Below are 19,392 nucleotides of genomic sequence, written 5' to 3'. Positions count from 1 at the left end.
CCTCCCCCCTCCCCCCTCTCGATAAGGCTGTGGGGGAAAGGGCTGTGGGGGACTTAGTGGAGCTGAGGGTGCGTGTGCGTGTGCGTGTGTCTTCCCCCCCTCCCCACCTCGTACCGCAGGTACTTGTCGGGGTGAGTGGTGAAGTCCACGGCTGTGTAACGGTCCCAGAACTCGCCGTACAGAGGCAGCAGGTCCTGCCGGGGAACCCAGGATGGGGGGGGGGAGGTAAAGGGGGATGGGAAGGGGGTAGATGTATGTATGTATGTACGTATGGTATGGGATGCAGAACCCAAAGTCATAAAAGGAAACGACTACTGCCCAGCGACGCATCCAAATCAGCGAGCTGCGGAAGGAGGTCAAGGGACAGGGAGGCAAGGTGTGTGTGTGTGGTTGTGTATGTGTGGAACTAGGCAGTGCTATGGTACGGCGGACCAGGCTAGCTAGCTGGCTAAGGGGAAGGGGGCCTTATCCAGAGCCACAACAGGGAGAGGGAACTGCGGGCTGGTGGGTGGTTGGGTGGGTTGGGGAGACGGAGGTGAAGAGAGCGGTGATGGAGATCTCAACACCAGGACGGCCAACGACGTCAAACGACGTCAAACGACGTCAAACGACGGCAAACGACGCTCTCACCCCTGACACGTGAAACCCAACCAAGCAAAGAAGCACATTTCCCTCGGGGGCCCCCGTTCCGCATTACGATACACAACCCCCCCGTCCTAGCTGCCGCTCAACACATCCAAACCCACTGCTATCCCCCCTCCCTCCACGACCTATCCCCCTTCTTCCCCGTCTCCCCTTCTTCTCCTTTAGGGGACTCCGTCCCCTCTTTCCCCACTTCGGCCCAAGCACACACAGATACGGGGCTACCTGCAAAACAAAACAAGACAAGAAGTTAAGTATTGCCGTACCGGCCGTACTGGCCGGGTACGTACTGGCCGCGTACTGACCCGCATAAAACATGTGTTTTTGCCCCACAACGGCAAAATCCATCAGGAGGGCGAACAGGCAACCAGAACCTAGAAAAGTTGAGGTCCATTTCTACGTACGACAAGACTCTGCGCGAGTTCTAATTAGAATATTCTAATGAATATTCTGTGCCCAAAGATATTACCTCACGTCAGCTGCCTCTCCCACTCTAAAACACTAAGTTTCTCGCATTTCCATATTACTAGGGGGCACTCCCGGGCTACCTGCTTGATAACATTGCGTACAGCCGTCTTGAGCTTGGCGTCCGGAATGGTCCAAGCAGACTGGCAAACAGGGGGAGAGGGGCACAGGGAGTGTGTGTTTGTGTTCGTGTTCGTGTGTATGTACGTCCGGGTCGGAGAACCAGCCCAGGACGACGGGGGGCGGGGGGTTATTTATGTGGTATATATATATATGCTTGGTGAGAGAGGGGGTTGGGTGGGGGGGGGGGAGCGTGTGTCCCGCGATAGAGGGGCGTGTGTACGGATAACACTATTGCATTTTGCATTACTGTTTTTTTTTCTGTTTCCTGCATTTTTGTGTTTTTGGTATACCATGATCCTATCAGATGAGGGGGGGGAGGGAGAGGTGTTACCGCCGTAGGGCCCCCGCCTTCGCACTGCACACCTGCTGCTTGAAGATAGAGTCCAGTTGTGAGTTGATTTTGGCGAATTTGGATTTGAGCCAGGCCTTGAAGCGACCTGGATCCGAGGGCTCCGCGTCCACCTGCCCAGCGCAGCGCAGCGCAGCAGAGGAGGCGAGGTGAGGTGGGGGTGGGTGGGGTGGGGTGGGTGGGAGGGAGGGAGAGAGGACGATTCGCAGCAAAGAAGACATTTCTACGGATGGTAAGAGTTCGTGAGGTACGGTTTCCTCTAACCAGCAGTCCCACAAGCGGTTCCGTGGAGTGAGCCAAAGGCGTGCCTGTGTATGTGTGTATGTGCGTGTGTGTGGCTGTGTGTGTGTGGCTGTGCGTGTGTGTTTATAAGGTTTAGACGGATAGAGTGTGGCAGTGGCAGTGGAAGCGTCAGTGGCGCGAACTGGATCCCTTCCTTTCCGCCCCACCGCAATTTCTCCCCAGCCCCTCCCCTGCCCTCCCCCTGTTTAACCTTCCTCGCTTCATCCAGAAAAACACATACACGCACACAAACACACACATCTACACCCCCGCCGCGCGGCGCAACACTGACGCCTCAAGGGCCCCCAGCCTGCGTGCCGCATTCCATTAAAACACACATACACACGCGTCCTCCTCCTTTACGGCAGTCCGCCGCTCCGTTAAGACCCCCACGCACACACCGGGGCCCCCCCCGCCCTCCTCCCTCACCTCCGTCACCAGCACTCCCTCCAGTACGGCAACGAGGGGCCGCCAGGTCTTATCCTGGTAGGAGGCGCCATAGTGCTCAACGATGTCCTTATGGCGCTCCACCCAAGCAAGGCCCAATACGCCCAGACTGGCGGAGGCGGCGGAGGCGGGGGCGCTGGGAGGTGCAGCGGCGGCGGAGCCGCCGTCGCCGTTGTCGGAGGCGGAGCCTCCGGCGCCGCCGCCGCGGCGGCGGCCACTTTGCCTCGCTGTTGCGGTTCTTGTTGTTTTGGTGCTGGTGGGATCTTCCATGTCATCGGGCGGGGGATTACTGCCGAGCTGCTTCGGTTGTTGACCTTGTTGTTGTTGTTGCGTTTGATTGTCGGCTGTGTGTGCGAAAGCGGGCATGTGGGGGCATGTAGGGCCGGGGGGGCCGTGTAACCTCTCTCAGGATCTTGAGGTTGCTGGTGCAAAGCGGATGCGGAGCCGGGGGTTGAAGAGTGGTGGCGGGCAGGCTGCCCCATACTCGCCCGGCGGCTCCACCGCCATGCAAGACCTCTTGCCACACAAATTCTCAACCCCTACACCCCTCCCTGCCCCCTTACCCAATCTCTCATTCCCAAACTCCAGCAGTTGATGAAGCTCGTAGGTACAGGAGTTGATATGCCTTTGCTGCTTCTTGCATCATCATCATCATCATCATCATCATGGACTTATTCCCCCTCCCCCTCCCCCCCCTTTCCCTCTCCTCCCCCTCCTCCTCCCCCTCCCCCTCCTCCTCCTCCCCCTCCTCCTCCTCCCCCCCACCCCCCCCTCCCCCCGTCCTACCGGCCGCCGCGTGCTCCACCGTCCACACCATGTAATGCACGTTGTTCATGAGGAACAGGTCACCTAGCGCCGGAACCTTGTACGACCGGGCCTTGGCTTCCAGGGCCTGATGGGCGGTGACAAGGGGTGTGAGGGAAAATGGGATAAAAGGCAGGGAGCCGGGTAATGTGTGTGTATATTTGTGTGTGTGTGTGTGGCTCGGTCGCATACGGTTCAGAAGAAAACAGATGGGAGGGAGGAGGGGGGACTGTGGGGAAGCGTTTAAGGGAAGTTTGTTTGCAGACAGACAGACAGACGGACAGACAGACAGAGATACGCGCCTGCGTGCCTGTGTATGTGTTGATGCTAGATAGGAAGGAGCCCGAAAAGTGGAAATCGTCTGTTTGTCTGTCTGTATGCATGTATGTCAGTATCCCCCCCCCCGCCCACACCTCCAGCAGCCTCATTAGGATCTTCATGGTGGAGGAGCCAGCGGCGGCAGCGGCGGCCGCCTCACTGCTCGGCCCCCCTGGAGCGCCCCCCGGGCCCCCCCCAGCGCCCCCCGCGGAGGACACGCTGCTGGGCCCCCCGGGGGAGAAGAGCAGAGCCAGGGCATTGGGGTGCGTGAACAGACGCTGACGGACGTGCGCGCACGTGGTTTTCGTGGGGGGGGGAAGAAGAGGGAGGGCCGGGGCGGGAGCAGCAAAGGGGGGAAGGACCAGGGGGAATCGTAAGATGAATGATTATAGAGTGCCGACGAGGAGAGGGTGAGAGGGTGTGAAGAAAAGAAAGAGACGCGGGGAGGAAGCCATATTTGGGCCGTAACACGACCAGATCGTGTAGAGGACGGAAAGGAGGTGGTTAAGGTGGTTAAGGTCGTGGACCTGGCCATGTATGTATGTCTGTACATATGCATGCATGTATGTATGTATGTATGTATGTATGTACATATGCATGCATGCATGTATGTATGTATGTATGTATGTATGTATGTATACATGTACTTGCCTACCGAAGCTAGGGGTTTGACCTTCCCCCAGGTCGTTGCTCAACGTCCTTGTCATACACATACACATATACGTACATATATACACATACATACATACATACATACATACACACCGTAAGCACGCTCTGCTGAGCCTCCTTCTCCTAACCCCCCTACTTTTGTGCGCGCGCGTGCGTGTGACATATAAACACAAACACACGCATACGGGACTCCCGCGACTTGTACTTTCACAGCTTTTCCTACCTTAAGGAAGCTCAGTGTGGTAGCGCATATCGGGTGTACGGTGCCGTCCAGCATGGTGAGCTTGGACACGGCCTCAGAGCCGTACGCGCCGGAGCCCTGCAGCCCCCGACTGCCAACACCCTCCTCGAAATCCGCAAACAGCTGAGGGGCGGCAGAGGGGCCGGGCAGCGCGGGGGGGGCCAGGGCGGCGTAGAAGTAGGGGCGGGGTGGGTGCCCCGACAACGAACAGACGATTGCCGAAAAGGATATACCAGAGAGACACAGACGGATATTCCAATATAGGTAGACCAATAATGGTGGTATGGGGAAAGGGCCGGCGGGGGGAGGAAGGGGGACGAGGCCGGGGAAGGATACGTGAAAGTGATGTATGATGTGAGGCGTAGCGAGGAGAGGGGAAAGCTGTAAAATGGGAAGGGAAAGGGAGAAGCAAAGAAGGGGTCGTTTTAACAATGGCAACGAGGGACGGGAGGCGTGTTTTTTCGGTGAATAGGGGGGTATGGAGGGGAAGGGAAAGAGAGGGGGGGGAACATGCAGGTAGGTGTGTATGTGTACGTGTATTGAGGGCCCAATGTGCGTGTGGGAGGGAGGAAATCAGGAAGGTGCTGAGTGGCGGAAGCGCTTCATGATGTCCACGTCCACGGAAGATACGCGAAAGAAGAGATGCAGCAGAAGAGTGCGAACGCGCGTGTGTGTATGTGTTTGTGTGTTTGAGAGAGAGGGAGAGAGAGGGTATGTGTGTGTGTGTGTGTGTATTGACGTCAAGTATTGATAAGTCAACATGTTAGCGGCATGCGGGTTAGGACCTTTTCCCTCCTCCCCCACCGCCGCCACAGAACGCTCCGAAAGCCAGCCGGCCCTGCAAGCCCTCTTCCCATACCCCAAACCCGCTTTTCCCCCCCCCCCCCCGTTTCCCCCCCTCCCCCTCCCCCCCACCTGCCTCGCCGACCTGCCAATCATGACCCCCAGCAGGTGGGCCTCGTTCAGCAAACCCGTACATCGCTCGCGAGCTGATAACAGGTCATCAAGGTACGGCAGAAGATCCTGTATAGGTTGCCACACAGGTCGTACAATACGGGCAAGTAAGGCAGAGACAAATAGACAAATAATAGGATAAGCAGCAATCAGCCAGCAGGGGTGGAACGTTGGAATGGGTATATACGGCATGAGGCCCGAAAACAAACTGGTGCGCAATAAAAAACACGCACACGCACAGACACCGGGGGTTCACGTGGCTGCGTGGTTATCAGCAGTTGTGCTATTATTACTTAAGTTGAGAAAGCATACGCACAAGCCTGGGCCCCTCGGCCTTCCTCCGTTATGCGCTCCTCCTCATTCCCCAACCCCCACCCCAGCCTCCTACCTTCAGCGACTGGTGCATCTGCAGCAGCACAAACAGCCTGTCAGGAGTGCGGGCGGCTCCGCGACCCTCGCACACCGCCTTTCCCACCTGCACATCTCCAACACATACATACATACATACATACATACATACACACACTTTCATACCTTAAACCGACCTAGCAACGCCATCCGAAAGAAAAAGAGTGGAAGGAGTGAGCCGCTCCCATCCGTTCATTCGCTAAACCCCCCTCCACACGAACATTAATCAAAATCATTAGTTAGTTCGTCTTTAGATCTCACATGTTCAGCGGGTTCTGGGGTTCGGGGAAAAAGACACGACACACGGACGAGTGAAGCCGATACCTGATGCAGACGGGGGTCCGGGGGTTGTCGTACAAGCGGATACACACACCCCAGGCAGGTCAAGCCTGTTGTCACCTTGTCCTCGGTGAAACTGCACCGCCAAGGCAGCTCAGGGCCCCGGCCCCGACCCCGGGCTCGACGCGGCCCGCCTAGACCTCCAGTTTTCCACGCGCGCAAACACGCACACACACGCACACACACATACATACGTTTTGAAAACGCACCTGGAGCACCAATCGTAGCGAGCGGCTGATGGTTTCGGAGAATGTGACTTCGTCGTACGGCGAAGGCCACACCTGGAACATGGGGGAAACGAATGACGGTGATAATGACGATATAGTGTAATCATATGATGCAAAGCAAAGAGGAGCACACACACACACACACACACACTCACACACACACACATCTTACGCACCTCACGGAAACAAGCATTCACACGTGCACACGCACAGGCGACTCGAAGGCGACACGGCGCAACACACGCAAAGATTAAGGGTACCTTTCCCCCTCCCCTCCCCTCCCCTCCCCTCCCCCCGAACCCAGCAACCCACGTCTTGAGCCAGTGCCAGCTCCGCCGCCGCCCCCACCAGCAGCACCCGCAGCTGCTGCGCCCAGCCGGCCACCAGCCGCTGAAGCTGGTCTGAGCTGTGCAGGGACAGACCTGAGGGCGGGGCGGAGGGATCCAAACCCACGAGGGCTAAAAGCATGTCCAGGGACCGGCCGCGGGCCTGTAAGGCGGGTGGGAGGAGGGGAGGGGGAGAGGAGGGGAGGGGTGGGGGGAACTATATATATATATACATATATATACGTGTGTGTTTTACACTTTTCTAAGGAGTTGCGTCACCACCCCGCCAAAGGTTCAACAGCCTGGACCCATGCATATACCTGGAGCCCGGAGGCGCTCCAAGGGCGGCACCGCGCACCAGACAACGAAGGGCTGTGCGAAACAAACAACATAAAGATAGATATCAATCACAAAACACACGCAAGGTTAACATTAGTATCCTGCATTTAAGGCAAGACAATGACCCATAGCTATTCAGCCTTATCAGTACGCCTACAGGCGCTATTAGAGACTCTCTTTACCCAGATGCCTCGTGGCTAAGAGGACTGCTGACATTAGCGGATCATCCGCGACCATCAGCACATCCTCCACACCCGGTCCCACCCGAAACCCGACAGCGCATGAGCCCCTGCATGAGCTATTTTTTTTATTTATTTATCATACGCTGGGAAGAACACGCGTTTCGGCCTGCAGATGCGCTGCAAATGCATAGAACAGATAAAAATCAACTACTGCCGACATCAACCACGCCACACCACGCTGCCGCTCCTGAAGGGAGTCATCCGGAACCAATCTTGCCCCCAAATACCAGTTTTGCAGAGAAATGTACGCAGAGATATGTCTTGTGTAACGACAGAAACACGAAAGAACATTCGCAGCAAGAAAGCGACCCCCCCAGGATAAGAAAAGCGTGTTGTTGTTGTTGTTGTTGTTGTTGCTGTTGTTGTTGCTGTTGTTGTTGTTGTTGTTGCTGTTGTTGTTGCTGTTGTTGTTGTTGTTGTTGTTGTTGTTGCGAAGGTGTTGGTCTGGTCGTCGTTAGTAGTGGCAATAAAAAGGAGGTGACCCACGCCGTGTCACACCTGGTCACCCCTGGCCCCCTACCCCCCCCCCACCTGCGCATACGTGTCCAGGCACGTCACATGGCGGCCCCGCAACATGGCCTCCGCCAGTCGGGACACCCGGGCAACCGCGGAGGGGGGTAACAGCTCCAACTCAGGACGTGACAGGCTGTCTGGACGGTACGGCGCAGCCGTGTGTATATGTTCGTATATATGAGTGTGTGTGTGGGGGGGGGGGAGAAAGGGGGAGAGAGGACGGGCGTGCGATGGGAAGGGGTAGGGGAAAGACAAGTCTCGGATCGGTTGGACGGATGAAAGAGGGAACAGTGACTTATGATAAGGTCAGGTAGGGCTCGTGAAAGGTGAAGAGGTAGGAAAAGGAAAACCGGCGCCGGGAGCGAGCGAGGTTGGTTGCACACGCCTTTTCGCGGGTGTCTCGCCAGGGGTCTATCCTTCCTATTCCCTTTAACACTCCTCCCCCCGCGCCGTACACTCGCTCGGGGAGGTCAGACCTGAGGATGTTGTAGCCCCTAACTTGGCCTTCTGATTTTCACTTATTATAGGGGACTTCCTCCCCCAAAGCCGGGAGGATTGTAATAAGAATAACAAAACACGGGTGTTGGGGGGGTTTGTGTTTGTTCGCCTGTTTTTTCCTGCCGGTCCCTCCCCCTTCCTTTCTCTGCTTTGACTTCCGGCATATTGGCGCTTTGAACTCCGGCAGTTGGTAATTTGGGTGGTTTCGCATCGTCATCATCATTATCATCATCATCATCATGTCACAGGCTCTCCCCCTCCTCACTCCCCCTCCTCACTCCCTCTCCCTAACGCGCTTTCCAAGCTCACCCCGAAGGTTCTCGGGAGAAGCCTTCTCCGTCAGCCAGGCGGCTGATGGCAGCCGAGCCGCCCCATGCTGCGCCAGCACAGACGCAAAATCCGCCTCGCAATCCCGCATGGCCCTGTCGTACAGCTCCATTGCATTATCGTACGCCTGCGGCCGCCCCACCATATCCCGTACATACGTCGGTCAACAGGTGTGCGCGAACGCTTCGTTAGGGCGCTTCCGGTCTCTGGGCACACAACCTTTTGCAATCGCCCAACATGGATTTGGCATTCGTTCAATTACTCATCCATGCATTCACTCATCCATACAACCGCCCAGCCCCCTACACAGCTCTCAACGAATCTTCCCTTCCACTTGGCCGCGCTATGTCCTCCTCAAACACATGGGCGAAGTGCGTGCGTGTACCTGTGTGCCTGTGTTTTACCGTGCTCGCAATCTTCTTAGATTGCAAATAAATGTGCTCGTGGGAAAAGGAAGGTGGTAGCGGTGGTGGGATGAGGGTAGGAAGGGGCTTCTCGCTGAGGCGCCGCCCCCCGGTGTCAGGGCCATGCACCCGGTATCAAACTGCACCGCACCTCAGCCAGCCAGATCCCCCCATACCTGCTCCACTGCATTGACGTTTCCTCCGTCCATGTAGGCTTCCAGGCGGCTGAGTGCCTCTTCCAGCCGCCCCACGGCTGCCAGAAACTGCTCCAGCTGCGCCTCATCCCGCCCCGGACCCAGCCGCAACACGCTCTCTACCTGCTCGCGGAAGCGCGGTGAAGGCTGGTTTGGGAAGTCTTGGTACTCAGGCATATGTGGTGTGTGTTTCATGCATCACGCACGACAGGAACTAGGTTACCAGAGGGCGCGTCGCTACGGGTGCAAGCCTTTGGCAAGGAGGTGGCGGTCTATGAGATGAAAGAAATCAAGGGATCCAAAAGGAGATGGCAGGGTCGGGCCGTGTCGGGTATGGAGCAAGATGGCTAAAGAGGGAGAACGCAAACCCAGAGCGCACCGACCTTTCGAGACGCATCGATGTGCAACAGTAATTCACTCGTTTCAGCCTTCACAAGCGTTATGTTTTCTTCCGCCCACGTGAGCGCTGTCGCACGGTCGTGGATAGGCGCCAACTTCCGATTGAGTTCGGACAGCTTTTCTTGCAGGGATTGCAGGACTGCGTCGGTCTCCGTTGTTAGTTGTGCATGAAGCTGTAAGGCCGTGGTGATTTGCTCGGCATGTTGAGCTATGCCTGGCCCCATGAGAGAGGGTTGTTGCAAGGGAGACGTTTCCTTCTGAGTTGACTCACAGGCTACCTATCGATTTCATTCCTACTTAGGATACATTACAGTACGCAACAGTTTGAAGCCTCCACACATTTTACAAACACGAAAGACTACCTGCCCAGGTCGCTTGATTCAAGCCGAAGCACTCATGCCAAAGGGAAAATATTTCTGACGCAAACTGCTGGAGGCCTTTAGCTTCAGATGGAAGAACTGACGGTTCACTGCGCATCTGGGAGTCTTCCAATTTTGCCGTACTTCAAGCTGTCTGTAGGCGGCTGTCCTTAGCGCGTCGCACTTGACCCGATCGGTGTTCACTGTAACAATCGCAATCTGTCCCACATGTCTTGCCGAATAGTAGATAAGACTGGAGAAATCTTACAGCCAGGGTAAGTTAAGCCGAATGGCTGTAGCGCACTGTTTGGCAGCACTGCCCAACGGATCGCTATCCGCTGTCGGGAATACCGTGTGGTCCTCCAGCACATTATAGCCAGCAGGATAATGCCCTCAGGATATGCTCCATCTCTTACGAGAATAAAATCGAGCAAGTTGGGTCCTCGTGCTTCACGCGGAAGCGCAGCGCATCTTCCATGCTAAAGCAAAGCCCTGTAACGACAAACCATGAACAGATCATGTCACCCACTAATGCATAACTGATGATGGTACATTCCAACAGATTAAGGACTTGCTAGAGGACATGCAATGCTTGCCGCACATACTATAACAGTCTCAGGGTAACAGCAGCAACATGCAAACCTGACCCGACGACACAGACTATACGCAGAACCAGGTTGACATGCTGATGGGGCTTTGCAATCGCTCCACCTCATGCGATTATCAACTCTTCTGTCACAGCTGAGCACGCCAACGTAACCGGCTTTCTGATGTACACGCGTGGAGTAGAATATCAACCCACTGCTAAAATGGACATAGGTCAAGTGATGACGCTTGCCTCTCTCTTATGCCATCATCATAACTGAGCATCTGCACCTGCTGTCGCCCGGCACGTCACGCACCGTGCCGTTGCTACCTTTGGCGTCCCGCGTACATGTGAACTTCCTGGATCGGCCGACAACCTAGTCACTACGGCGCAGATCCTTTCCGACGGGCCGTTCAGTCCTTGCATGCAAATGCAACCCGGAACCACCAGACATTTCCAGGTTCGACTTGGAGAAAGGCAAGAATACGGTCGACACGCATCTTGGGCATCGCAGCTTTAACACACTGTCAGTGGTCAGCCGGAGGCTCCATCCTTGTACAGTACAGCGGACCTGGGGCAAACGGAAAACATTGTGATGTGTCCGAACGACGGCAAGCAGGGTTGCAGAGCTTAGAGGTAATGCTGGTCGACATGGCCCAGAAGCTTCGTGGCCCATGAACTAAGCTGAGACAACCCACTACGGCCTCAGCTTTGGTGTACGGTCCCGACGCAAAGTACGTAAATTCTACTAAGTCGTCGTAACTCACCGATTTCTTCAGCAACCCATGGGGAAGCGGCTAGAAGGGTCTGAGTGGAGATCCGTAGGGTCCCACTCGAGAACGACGCCATCAGAGCCGGTCTCCATAAGGCTGTCAGCGGCGAAGCGAGTCTCGGCTTTCACGCGGCGCACAGGAATCGCCACGCAGTACACTGTCCCCAAGCCGGGATCGTCGCTGATTTGAACCTGATCGAAACAGCAAAGGCAGGCGTCGGGCTGCTTATAATGGAAACCAAACGTGCAAGCTATCAGAGGGAGACCATGACGAGCGTGAAGTAAGCTGCGTTGCAATGTATCTTATTAGTGGTTGCTTAGCTTACAAGTTGGCAAGGTCTGAAGGTAGAAAGCGTGCGTGCGAGCCGTATTGCCGTTTTAAACGGTGTTGATAGGTTGCAACATGGAATTAGCTGTCGCGAGTAACGGACCTCAATTGCGTCTTCCGACTCGATATCGACGAAATCTTGAAGTGCTCGTGCGATAGTCTTCTTAAGCTCGCCGAGCGAACCCGGGCTCATGCCGCATCGGTCAGCCACCTGGCACACGGAGGTCCATGCCCATTACCATGACAGAAGGCAACATGGAATAGTCATACATTTATTGGTGGTGCTTGAAAGGGTCCAAGAACTGCTACAATCTGCTAGCGAACCCAAATTCGCAGACCAGCTACCGCTCACCAACACCATTTTAAGCCGCCGCTTGACTTCTTCTTTGGGTGTAACATCCTTAGGTTTTTCCGGGAAGAAAATGTCGAAACAGAGTTGCAGCTTCCGGATGAGGTCGCTGACTGCGTTCCCTGTTGGCCGCGGGGGTCTGACGAAAGTGCCCGCAGCAGTATGAACCGCTGCTCGTGGTAGGTCCTGCTCGTTATAATATGGTGCTCTTTGAGTGACCGGTCCGCGTGCGCTGTGCAAAGTACGAGGCCCAGCTAAAGCTCCATGCCGACTTCTAGCACAAGATGCCTGCAGGAAGCGGCGAGTCGACCAGCCAGAGCTGCAGTGCAGCATTGCTCGGTCCATGCTGGAGTCAACGAAAGATGTAGACTGTTTGTCAAGTTGCCGATTTGGTAAAAGTATTGCGTGACTGTGTGAGATGGTTAAAGTAAAACATACATGCATATAGTCAAAATCTAGGTATAACGGCCACCTTCTTCCTTGGGGCCAACGTTCACAATGGGCAGCGCTGTCCGTTTACTTTTTGTGCAAGCTGTACGGCAAGGATCCAAAACGCCGTAGTATCATGTTAGGACACAGGTCCTTTGGCATTTCTTTGGCATTTACTTACGTGTCCGTCCCTGAAGAGGTTTCATATTATCATTATTATTAGAGCTATTGTAACGCTGACTGTTAGGACACAGCCCTAACTCTGGGCTTTCCTTTACTTCGGCTTCTTGTTTACCTGCTGTCCTCGTTTACAGTATTACATAGCTTTTCATTTGGCTGATCCCAGATCTTCAGGCCGCCGCAGCCTTAAAATAGCCTGACTTTTGCTTAAACTTTCCCTCTCAGCTGCCGAAAAGATCAGGGCTTCAGGCGTAATAGGCCCCGCAACCTCTGCAAGGGTTTTTGGAGGTGGTTGTCCTTGGCCACACGTAGGCCCTTGAGCTGGTGTATTTGGGGTTGAATGGCAACCCTTATTGGCAATGTCCATTTGCGTCGCTGTGTCGTCCACCCCGCATACATGCATCAGCTTAGGGTAGAAGAGCTCTCGCACAGCTGCCATAAGAAATGCCCAGGATTTGCGATGGCGCTATTACATACCCATGTATACTTAGCTGTAGAGAAACCCCAGTTACCTGGCAAGGAAGTCGCTAGCCGAAATGTTATACACGCTTGGTGACTGCATTCGATGGAGGCTTGAGGGTTATTTTTTGTCGGCTAGGACAGGTGCGGATTGCTACAGCAACGCGTCAATGGTACATGTGCAGAAACTACTCCTAAAGGGGGTTGTTGGTGCAAAGCTACCTCCCAATGCGTAACTTCTCGCGGAACCGTCGCAGCTACCATTGCACTATTTTTGGGCATAACTGTTCTTTTGGTTTTGGAACTGATTCGGTAAGCGCACCGCAACACGTGCGCGTGCCTCGTTGGAGGGAGATGAAGGTATGGCTTAAGTAGGACAATCACCTGAACACTTCTGGACAGCGAAGGTTTTCGAAATCTCCCGTTATCTTGGCTTTAATTACTGGCCGCCGAGGGACATAGCAACACAGAGAAGGCACGGATATGTGTGGGACTGGAGTTCTTGGTTGATGCGCTGCTGAAGAAGTTTCGAAGAAGGTTGTTGGCGGATTGGGAACGGCCGGAGATCACAGTGGACTCCCCTGTGTATACTGGGAGGAATGTGAACATGGACAGACCAGGCGTCACCGCCTGTCGCTATAAAATGTGGATGTGAGTAGAATACTCGCCAGAGGATTACAAATCGAAATTAGGGCATCTAAAAGGTGAGTATGCCGAGAGCAGTCCACACTACCCTGATGCATTTTCGCCTTTGCAAGTGGGATCTAGATGTGTCACGGTTCGCACACCAGCCGGGACGTAAGCCACGGGAGGAACCAACATACGGGTTTGTGGAGGGGGCCAGGTAGGAGACGAGCTACACGTGGTGATGGAATGTCTTGCTCACGAGCCGCTAAGGCAAGCAGTTGGTTTCCCTGCGGGTGTACGCATGCGCAACATTGTGGGGTCTTTTGATGCGACGAAGCTGGGAGGCCTACTGATGCAAATTCATAGAGAGCGGAAGGAGATTATACGGGAATACTTTATTTCGGATTACTCAGACTCTAAATATGTGCGCCCCCTGACGGAACCGTTGCAGGGGAGCACATGTTGCTGGCCGATGTTCAGTACCACACGTAACCAAATATCGATACGAAGCCGTCAACTATCGCAGAGCTGTTTGTAAAAACTACTGCGGTTGTGCGCTTATCTTACATCATATATTTCATAAACCGCGATGTACGCATGATCATGTTGCAATTGCAAAAACCTCATGAGGTTGCAACAACCGGCCGTTGCTTGCATGCACCTGCATCGCCAATCACCCTAGCCTCAAGCACATCAAACCGGGTGAATACAGTGCAGCTCGTGGCCCCAGCACGCAGCACAACGCATGCACGCGCCAGCAGCTGGCGCCGCAGCAATCGGCGTAGGGCAACCATGCGCGTGCGGCGCCAAGGACAAGCCCTGGCCTCCCTTACAGCACACTGAACTCCGGGGGCCGCTGCTCCGGCTTTTGCTGACCGGCTTTCTTGCGCTTCTGTTTCTCTTGGGCAGCTGCCGAGCGCGCCTGAGCTTCTGCTTCCAGCGCCACAGCGGCCGCAGACGTATCGCCATCCTCGTTACTTCTCAAAGTGTTAGACGGACGTGGTAGACCAGCCTGGCGGTAGAGGGTGACAGTGAAGCCGATCTGGTGCACGCAGACGCAATCCAAGTATTTCTCCAGAAGTTTGGCTGCGGAACTTCGCTCCAGTCCGCAGCCCTCCCCCAGTTTTACGCGGACCAGAGAATACTTTTGCAAAATGTCAGCGCATGCCCTCAGAAAAGAAGGTGTTATGCCCAGCTGCCCAATTTGTATGTTTATCAGCCGCTTCTCCTTGGCCATGGTTTCCGCCTTGGATCGCCAGGCTTTACGGTCCTTGATGTGCATGGCGTGCTGATACCGAACTGCAGGTGGCGGCCCCAGCTCCGACTCGTTGAATTCCAAGCTAGAACCCAATCCAAGATCCCCATAGTCATCTTCCAAGTGGACCAATGGAGTTTCAGAGGACTCCGACGGCGAAGCGGCGAGAAGTAAACAGCGGCGTTGTTGTCGGCAGATTGATCTTGGTACACCTAAAGTCCCAGTACAGGATAACCCGAGCCTAATTAGCAAGGTAGGAAGCTTTGGAGGACGCGCATGGATGTGTGGCCCGAGAACACCGCCGGCAGAAGGCATCCCATACATTCGATGGACAGATGCGAGTGCCATTGCAACGAAATTCTTTTATATGTATGTCCAAAATTGATTAAGCAGCCTCTCGCACAAATGTGTCCGGTCGTACTTCGCGAATAAAACATCCGTACATCGTCCAAAAATTCCAGGAGCGAATTTTGCCGCGCAGATGCGCGCGTGCGATTCACAAAATGCGCCTGTACAAGTGTATATAAATTTTCTTGGCGGATGAGGACCACGTGCGCCAGCGCCTTGCGCAAGTGGGCATGTTGGCTATAGCCGCACGCGGCATGCATGCTGGACTATTGCCTGGATGCTTTGCAGTAACTGAAAGCACCGAATGCCAACGTCCTAGCTTGCAACTCTGGGCTCGTGAAACTGCCGCGGAAGATGAAGCGGTCGGCAAAGAATCAGCCATAAGGCGCCTGCTTTCGGTAGCGCAGCGCATAATGCACATTGTTCCGACTAAACTCAAGTTACACTCTTACGAAATAAATAATAACAACGCAGAATTAGGTAAAGAGAAGAATCGCGAAAGTCGTTCAGAACCTTGCAAGTAAAATGGATGCCGCTGAGGGCTTGGAACAGCTTTTCGCAGCGCATTCGGCCGTGCCTGCGTTAGCCGTGTTGCAGCTACTACGGAAGGACTTGAGCCAGCAGCAAGCTCAAATTCTGTTTAAGAACCACAGGCATTGTCTTCAGATGGGAACATGTAGTTTTGGTCGGCGCGGGCGAGCAGCGTACGCATTGCGCACAGGTACCGAGGTGCAGCGTCTCAGGCTGGATTTCAGCCAACAAAGCCTCAAGAGCTGCTGCACAACCACCGGTGTGTCTTCAGTTGGGCACGTGTAGTTTTGGTCGGCGGGGTCGAGCATCGTATGCATTGCGCACAGAAACCAAGGTGCAGCATCTCTGTAACATCGCCAACATATCCGGTACGCGGTGGCAGGCTTGCCGAGCACGAAATGAAGGGGGGTCGCATCTCACCATTCAACTAAGCATGCATGTGCTCGGTTGAATGCTCGGTAGCATGCGAGTTTACCTATCAGGATGTTTGTTTGCATATATCCCTCCAAGCGAGAGGGCTTGGACCTATGCTGATGTTCGTTACAAGAAGTGAACTGAGGACTGATGCTACACGTCATGTATACGCGTTGCTTAGCTTGCAACGAGACGCGCCCACGATGAAAGCTTCAGCTACACTCACAATACATTATACTGCTACACTATTCTCTCCAGTCCTACCACATTATATTTCACCGACGTACTTCCGCACCTTCCACATCACCATACGTGCTTTGGAAACGCGGGCAGCTGCTTCACAAGGGCCCCCATCTTTTTGCTTCTATGCAGCTGTCTTATGAGACCGAAAGTTTTAGGAGTGCGACTATAAGCTGTACGGCAGCTCTGGGGAAATGACCCGTCAATTATAAAGCAAGCAATGCGCTTTCCAACTCGCTACAGGTATGTGAAAGGATCTCGTCCCTTGGCAAAGGCGTAGAGGCTGGCATGGATGACTCCCCGGAACAGCTGCCTGAAGGTTGATACGCAAGCCGCCGTTAGGACAGGCGAGGCTGTGCGTGCATCCCATTATCTGTCGTTAGCCAGGCGTCCTAGCCAGTAAGGACTGCCTGCCTAGGGCCTATCTGCATTTTGAACTTGCCAGTCTGCGCCCATAAGGACGCCGGGAGCAGACTGGCTGAGAACCCATTTGGAACCTTATGTCCATCTCTCAGAATCTCACACAGGGGACTGTAGAGCAAGCACCCGATCACACCCGCCTAACAAACAGCAGGGCGGGCAGGATGGTACGTAGGGCTCTGACACAGTTGCTAACGATTAAGAAAGGATTGACAACGCCAATAGCGACGCCAGCTCGAACCGACTTGAGCCGCCACCAAAACGCATCCCACTCCGAACAGGAGCTTACCACGATAACCACAGCAATGAACTAACCACAGACTCCTTTGTCACAAGAACCTGCCTTCTCTCTGCTGCTCATGCACCGCTGCTAAAGAAGTAAGCCTATGCATGCCGTAGCGGTCGCTGCAATAGTGGCGGAAGGGAACCCAGTCTTTGATCACCTGCTTGTTCTGTGCAGTCGCCGGCGTCAGCTAGTGCCAGCAAAAACCTTATCAAGGAAGGTCTCGGGGTAATAAGGAGTGGCGCTGAAGATCTGGAGGTCTAGGGAGCCCACCACGGCAGTTCACAGCCCTGCCGTGCTTGGGTTATGCATGCTAGTTTGAAACGTTACTTCGCTAGCACTGTATTTGCGAAATGGAACGTTCCACACAAACACATCGTCGTCACTTCGACAGTCTTAAGGTTTTCCTTACGCGACTGGGGGGCCCCGGTTGCGTGGCCCGGAGGTTATGGGACAGGACAGGAAACAGAATTTTGCAGTCTGGCGTTCCCGATGCCACGCGAAAAGTCACTGACCGATAAACTTGGTGGTGTTGGTGGAGGGCTCATCGGTAGGGTGTCAAAGCGGGTGTCCTGTGAATCGTGGTCAAATGCCGGAGATTCCTCCTCAATTGTCTGCCGCTGATTGTTGGGCGTTGCGTCGCATATGGTAGTGCATAACGGCGGGGTACAAACACACACACACAAAAAAAAAAATCACAAACACGCACACACAAAAAAAAACGCGCAGCTTTGCTATTTGAATAGTAACACCTGCTACGAGTCCTGGCGCTGCGGTGGTGACGCGAGGGTGGTGCGTATTGGCCGGGATGCGGGGGTGAATCTAAGCTGTGATTGCCGCCTTGCGTTATGTTATCGCGTTGGCTGGTCGGGACGTGTCGTGTCTACATATCTACATGTCTACAACTAGCCGCCACCGTCGCTTTTTTGCTTGGACCCCTACAGTTTTAGGTAAGATTTATGAACCGAAAATGTTTTGGGACTTCCTTTGTACCGGCATAGGTACTTCATAGGCTGTACAGGTGCGCGCTCCTATCTGACTTTGTTCTACTGCGTTCTATTTCGCAATTGGTCGTGTGCCCATGCGCTGTCAATACCAAGTGTGAGTGGGTTGGAATACTAGAGCGCGTCTTCATACGTTTGTCAAGAAACTGTTAGTCGCCGTTATGACAGGCGTCCAATTGTTCAAAATTTTGCGGCTCCGTTACATTTCTCGCCGATGGTAGTTGCATCTCGTTTAGCCAAGCTTGGCTGCATTATGTACCAACTATTTAACATTGTTGATAACAGCCTTTTTATTTATTAAAGACAGCTTTTTAACTTATTAAAGGCTATCGTATACTTCGGTACTTCTTGGTAGGCAGCCGCCGGATGGGGTGACGACAGGTTTAGCTGTGTCCTTTTCAATCCGAAGCCGATTCGTCTTTGACAGTGCCCATTAATAAAACTAGGCCTCCAGGCAAAGGACGGCAGGGTTGTAGCTGTACTTCCCTGCGTCGAACGGGTACGGGTACTCCTTGAATCATAGGAGCAAGACCTGCTGGCAACAACACGTTGCAGCGTCAACATAACTTGTTATAACTTGCCTATATACAACAGATATTGGCAGACAAGAATGAATTGCCGGTAACAAAAGAACTGGGAGCATTTATCAAATTTGAACCTCAGAATGGCAACAGGGGGTACAGTGCAAGTCACCGGCAAGGAAACCAAGCCGAATGCAGACTGCCGCGTGCGCACTCGTACACCTATGTCCGCACACCTATGTCCGTACACCTATGTCCGCACACCTATGTCCGTACACCTATGTCCGTACACCTATGTCCGCACACCTATGTCCGCACACCTATGTCCGTACACCTATGTCCGCACACCTATGTCCGTACACCTATGTCCGCACACCTATGTCCGTACACCTATGTCCGCTCGCATAACTGCGGCAACGAATTTATTTTGGCCGCAGGCTAGGCTACGGCTGTCAGCAGGAAGGCCACGCTCCGACCGACTGACGCAATAACAAAGCCGCATGTCAACTACAGCCGAAATGATGCTCCAAATCCTGCGCCGTTCATGCAAAGACCAACAACCTCCAAGATCCAATCCAATCGCCGCAGCTCCAAGCGATTTATCGCACTCACTCTCATCGCATGATGAGATCCACCTTCCGCAAACTTTCCTTGTTAGAAAACTCATATCTTAGTTACTTCACAGGACTTCGATGTGCACAATCCCAGACTGAGTTGAGTCGGTTGGTAGGCCGGATTCTCATGTATGTGTGTGTTACATGGTCGTGGGGTGCG

At 54.1% G+C, this 19,392-nt stretch overlaps 3 protein-coding genes across 3 annotated transcripts in view; 1 reads left to right on the top strand and 2 right to left on the bottom strand.

Moving 5' to 3' along the window:
• The window catches only part of VOLCADRAFT_103855 (uncharacterized protein), a gene marked incomplete at both ends in the record, with an annotated part of 13,121 nt that extends 579 nt beyond the window's left edge, over window positions 1–12,542 (bottom strand). Inside the window, 20 exons of the mRNA XM_002948195.1 lie at window positions 108–194; window positions 1,191–1,250; window positions 1,594–1,692; window positions 2,291–2,652; window positions 3,095–3,200; window positions 4,326–4,466; window positions 5,259–5,366; window positions 5,686–5,703; window positions 6,254–6,325; window positions 6,584–6,672; window positions 6,725–6,760; window positions 6,918–6,969; window positions 7,710–7,828; window positions 8,499–8,643; window positions 9,097–9,237; window positions 9,498–9,727; window positions 10,906–11,029; window positions 11,662–11,769; window positions 11,911–12,029; window positions 12,518–12,542. Coding sequence (XP_002948241.1) covers window positions 108–194; window positions 1,191–1,250; window positions 1,594–1,692; window positions 2,291–2,652; window positions 3,095–3,200; window positions 4,326–4,466; window positions 5,259–5,366; window positions 5,686–5,703; window positions 6,254–6,325; window positions 6,584–6,672; window positions 6,725–6,760; window positions 6,918–6,969; window positions 7,710–7,828; window positions 8,499–8,643; window positions 9,097–9,237; window positions 9,498–9,727; window positions 10,906–11,029; window positions 11,662–11,769; window positions 11,911–12,029; window positions 12,518–12,542 — 2,241 coding nt within the window. The remainder of the gene's footprint in view (window positions 1–107; window positions 195–1,190; window positions 1,251–1,593; window positions 1,693–2,290; window positions 2,653–3,094; window positions 3,201–4,325; window positions 4,467–5,258; window positions 5,367–5,685; window positions 5,704–6,253; window positions 6,326–6,583; window positions 6,673–6,724; window positions 6,761–6,917; window positions 6,970–7,709; window positions 7,829–8,498; window positions 8,644–9,096; window positions 9,238–9,497; window positions 9,728–10,905; window positions 11,030–11,661; window positions 11,770–11,910; window positions 12,030–12,517) is intronic.
• Window positions 12,543–14,431: 1,889 nt separating this feature from the next.
• On the bottom strand, window positions 14,432–15,181 carry VOLCADRAFT_88682 (uncharacterized protein; the record flags this gene model as incomplete). Its single annotated transcript, XM_002948194.1, has 1 exon — window positions 14,432–15,181. The coding sequence occupies one exon, from the start codon at window positions 15,179–15,181 to the stop codon at window positions 14,432–14,434; it is 750 nt and encodes a 249-aa protein (XP_002948240.1).
• A 549-nt stretch (window positions 15,182–15,730) lies between these two features.
• VOLCADRAFT_88681 (uncharacterized protein) lies at window positions 15,731–17,192 on the top strand (the record flags this gene model as incomplete). The annotated part of the gene is made up of 2 exons (XM_002948345.1): window positions 15,731–15,995; window positions 17,092–17,192. 2 exons carry the CDS (start codon window positions 15,731–15,733, stop codon window positions 17,190–17,192), a joined length of 366 nt encoding a protein of 121 aa, XP_002948391.1.
• Between the last annotated feature and the right edge of the window lie 2,200 nt (window positions 17,193–19,392).

This window comes from Volvox carteri (genome assembly GCF_000143455.1).
Source record: "Volvox carteri f. nagariensis unplaced genomic scaffold VOLCAscaffold_9, whole genome shotgun sequence".
Taxonomy (NCBI): Eukaryota; Viridiplantae; Chlorophyta; class Chlorophyceae; order Chlamydomonadales; family Volvocaceae; genus Volvox; species Volvox carteri.
The sequence above is the reverse complement of the archived record's forward strand: the minus strand, read 5'-3'. Positions and strand labels throughout refer to the sequence as shown.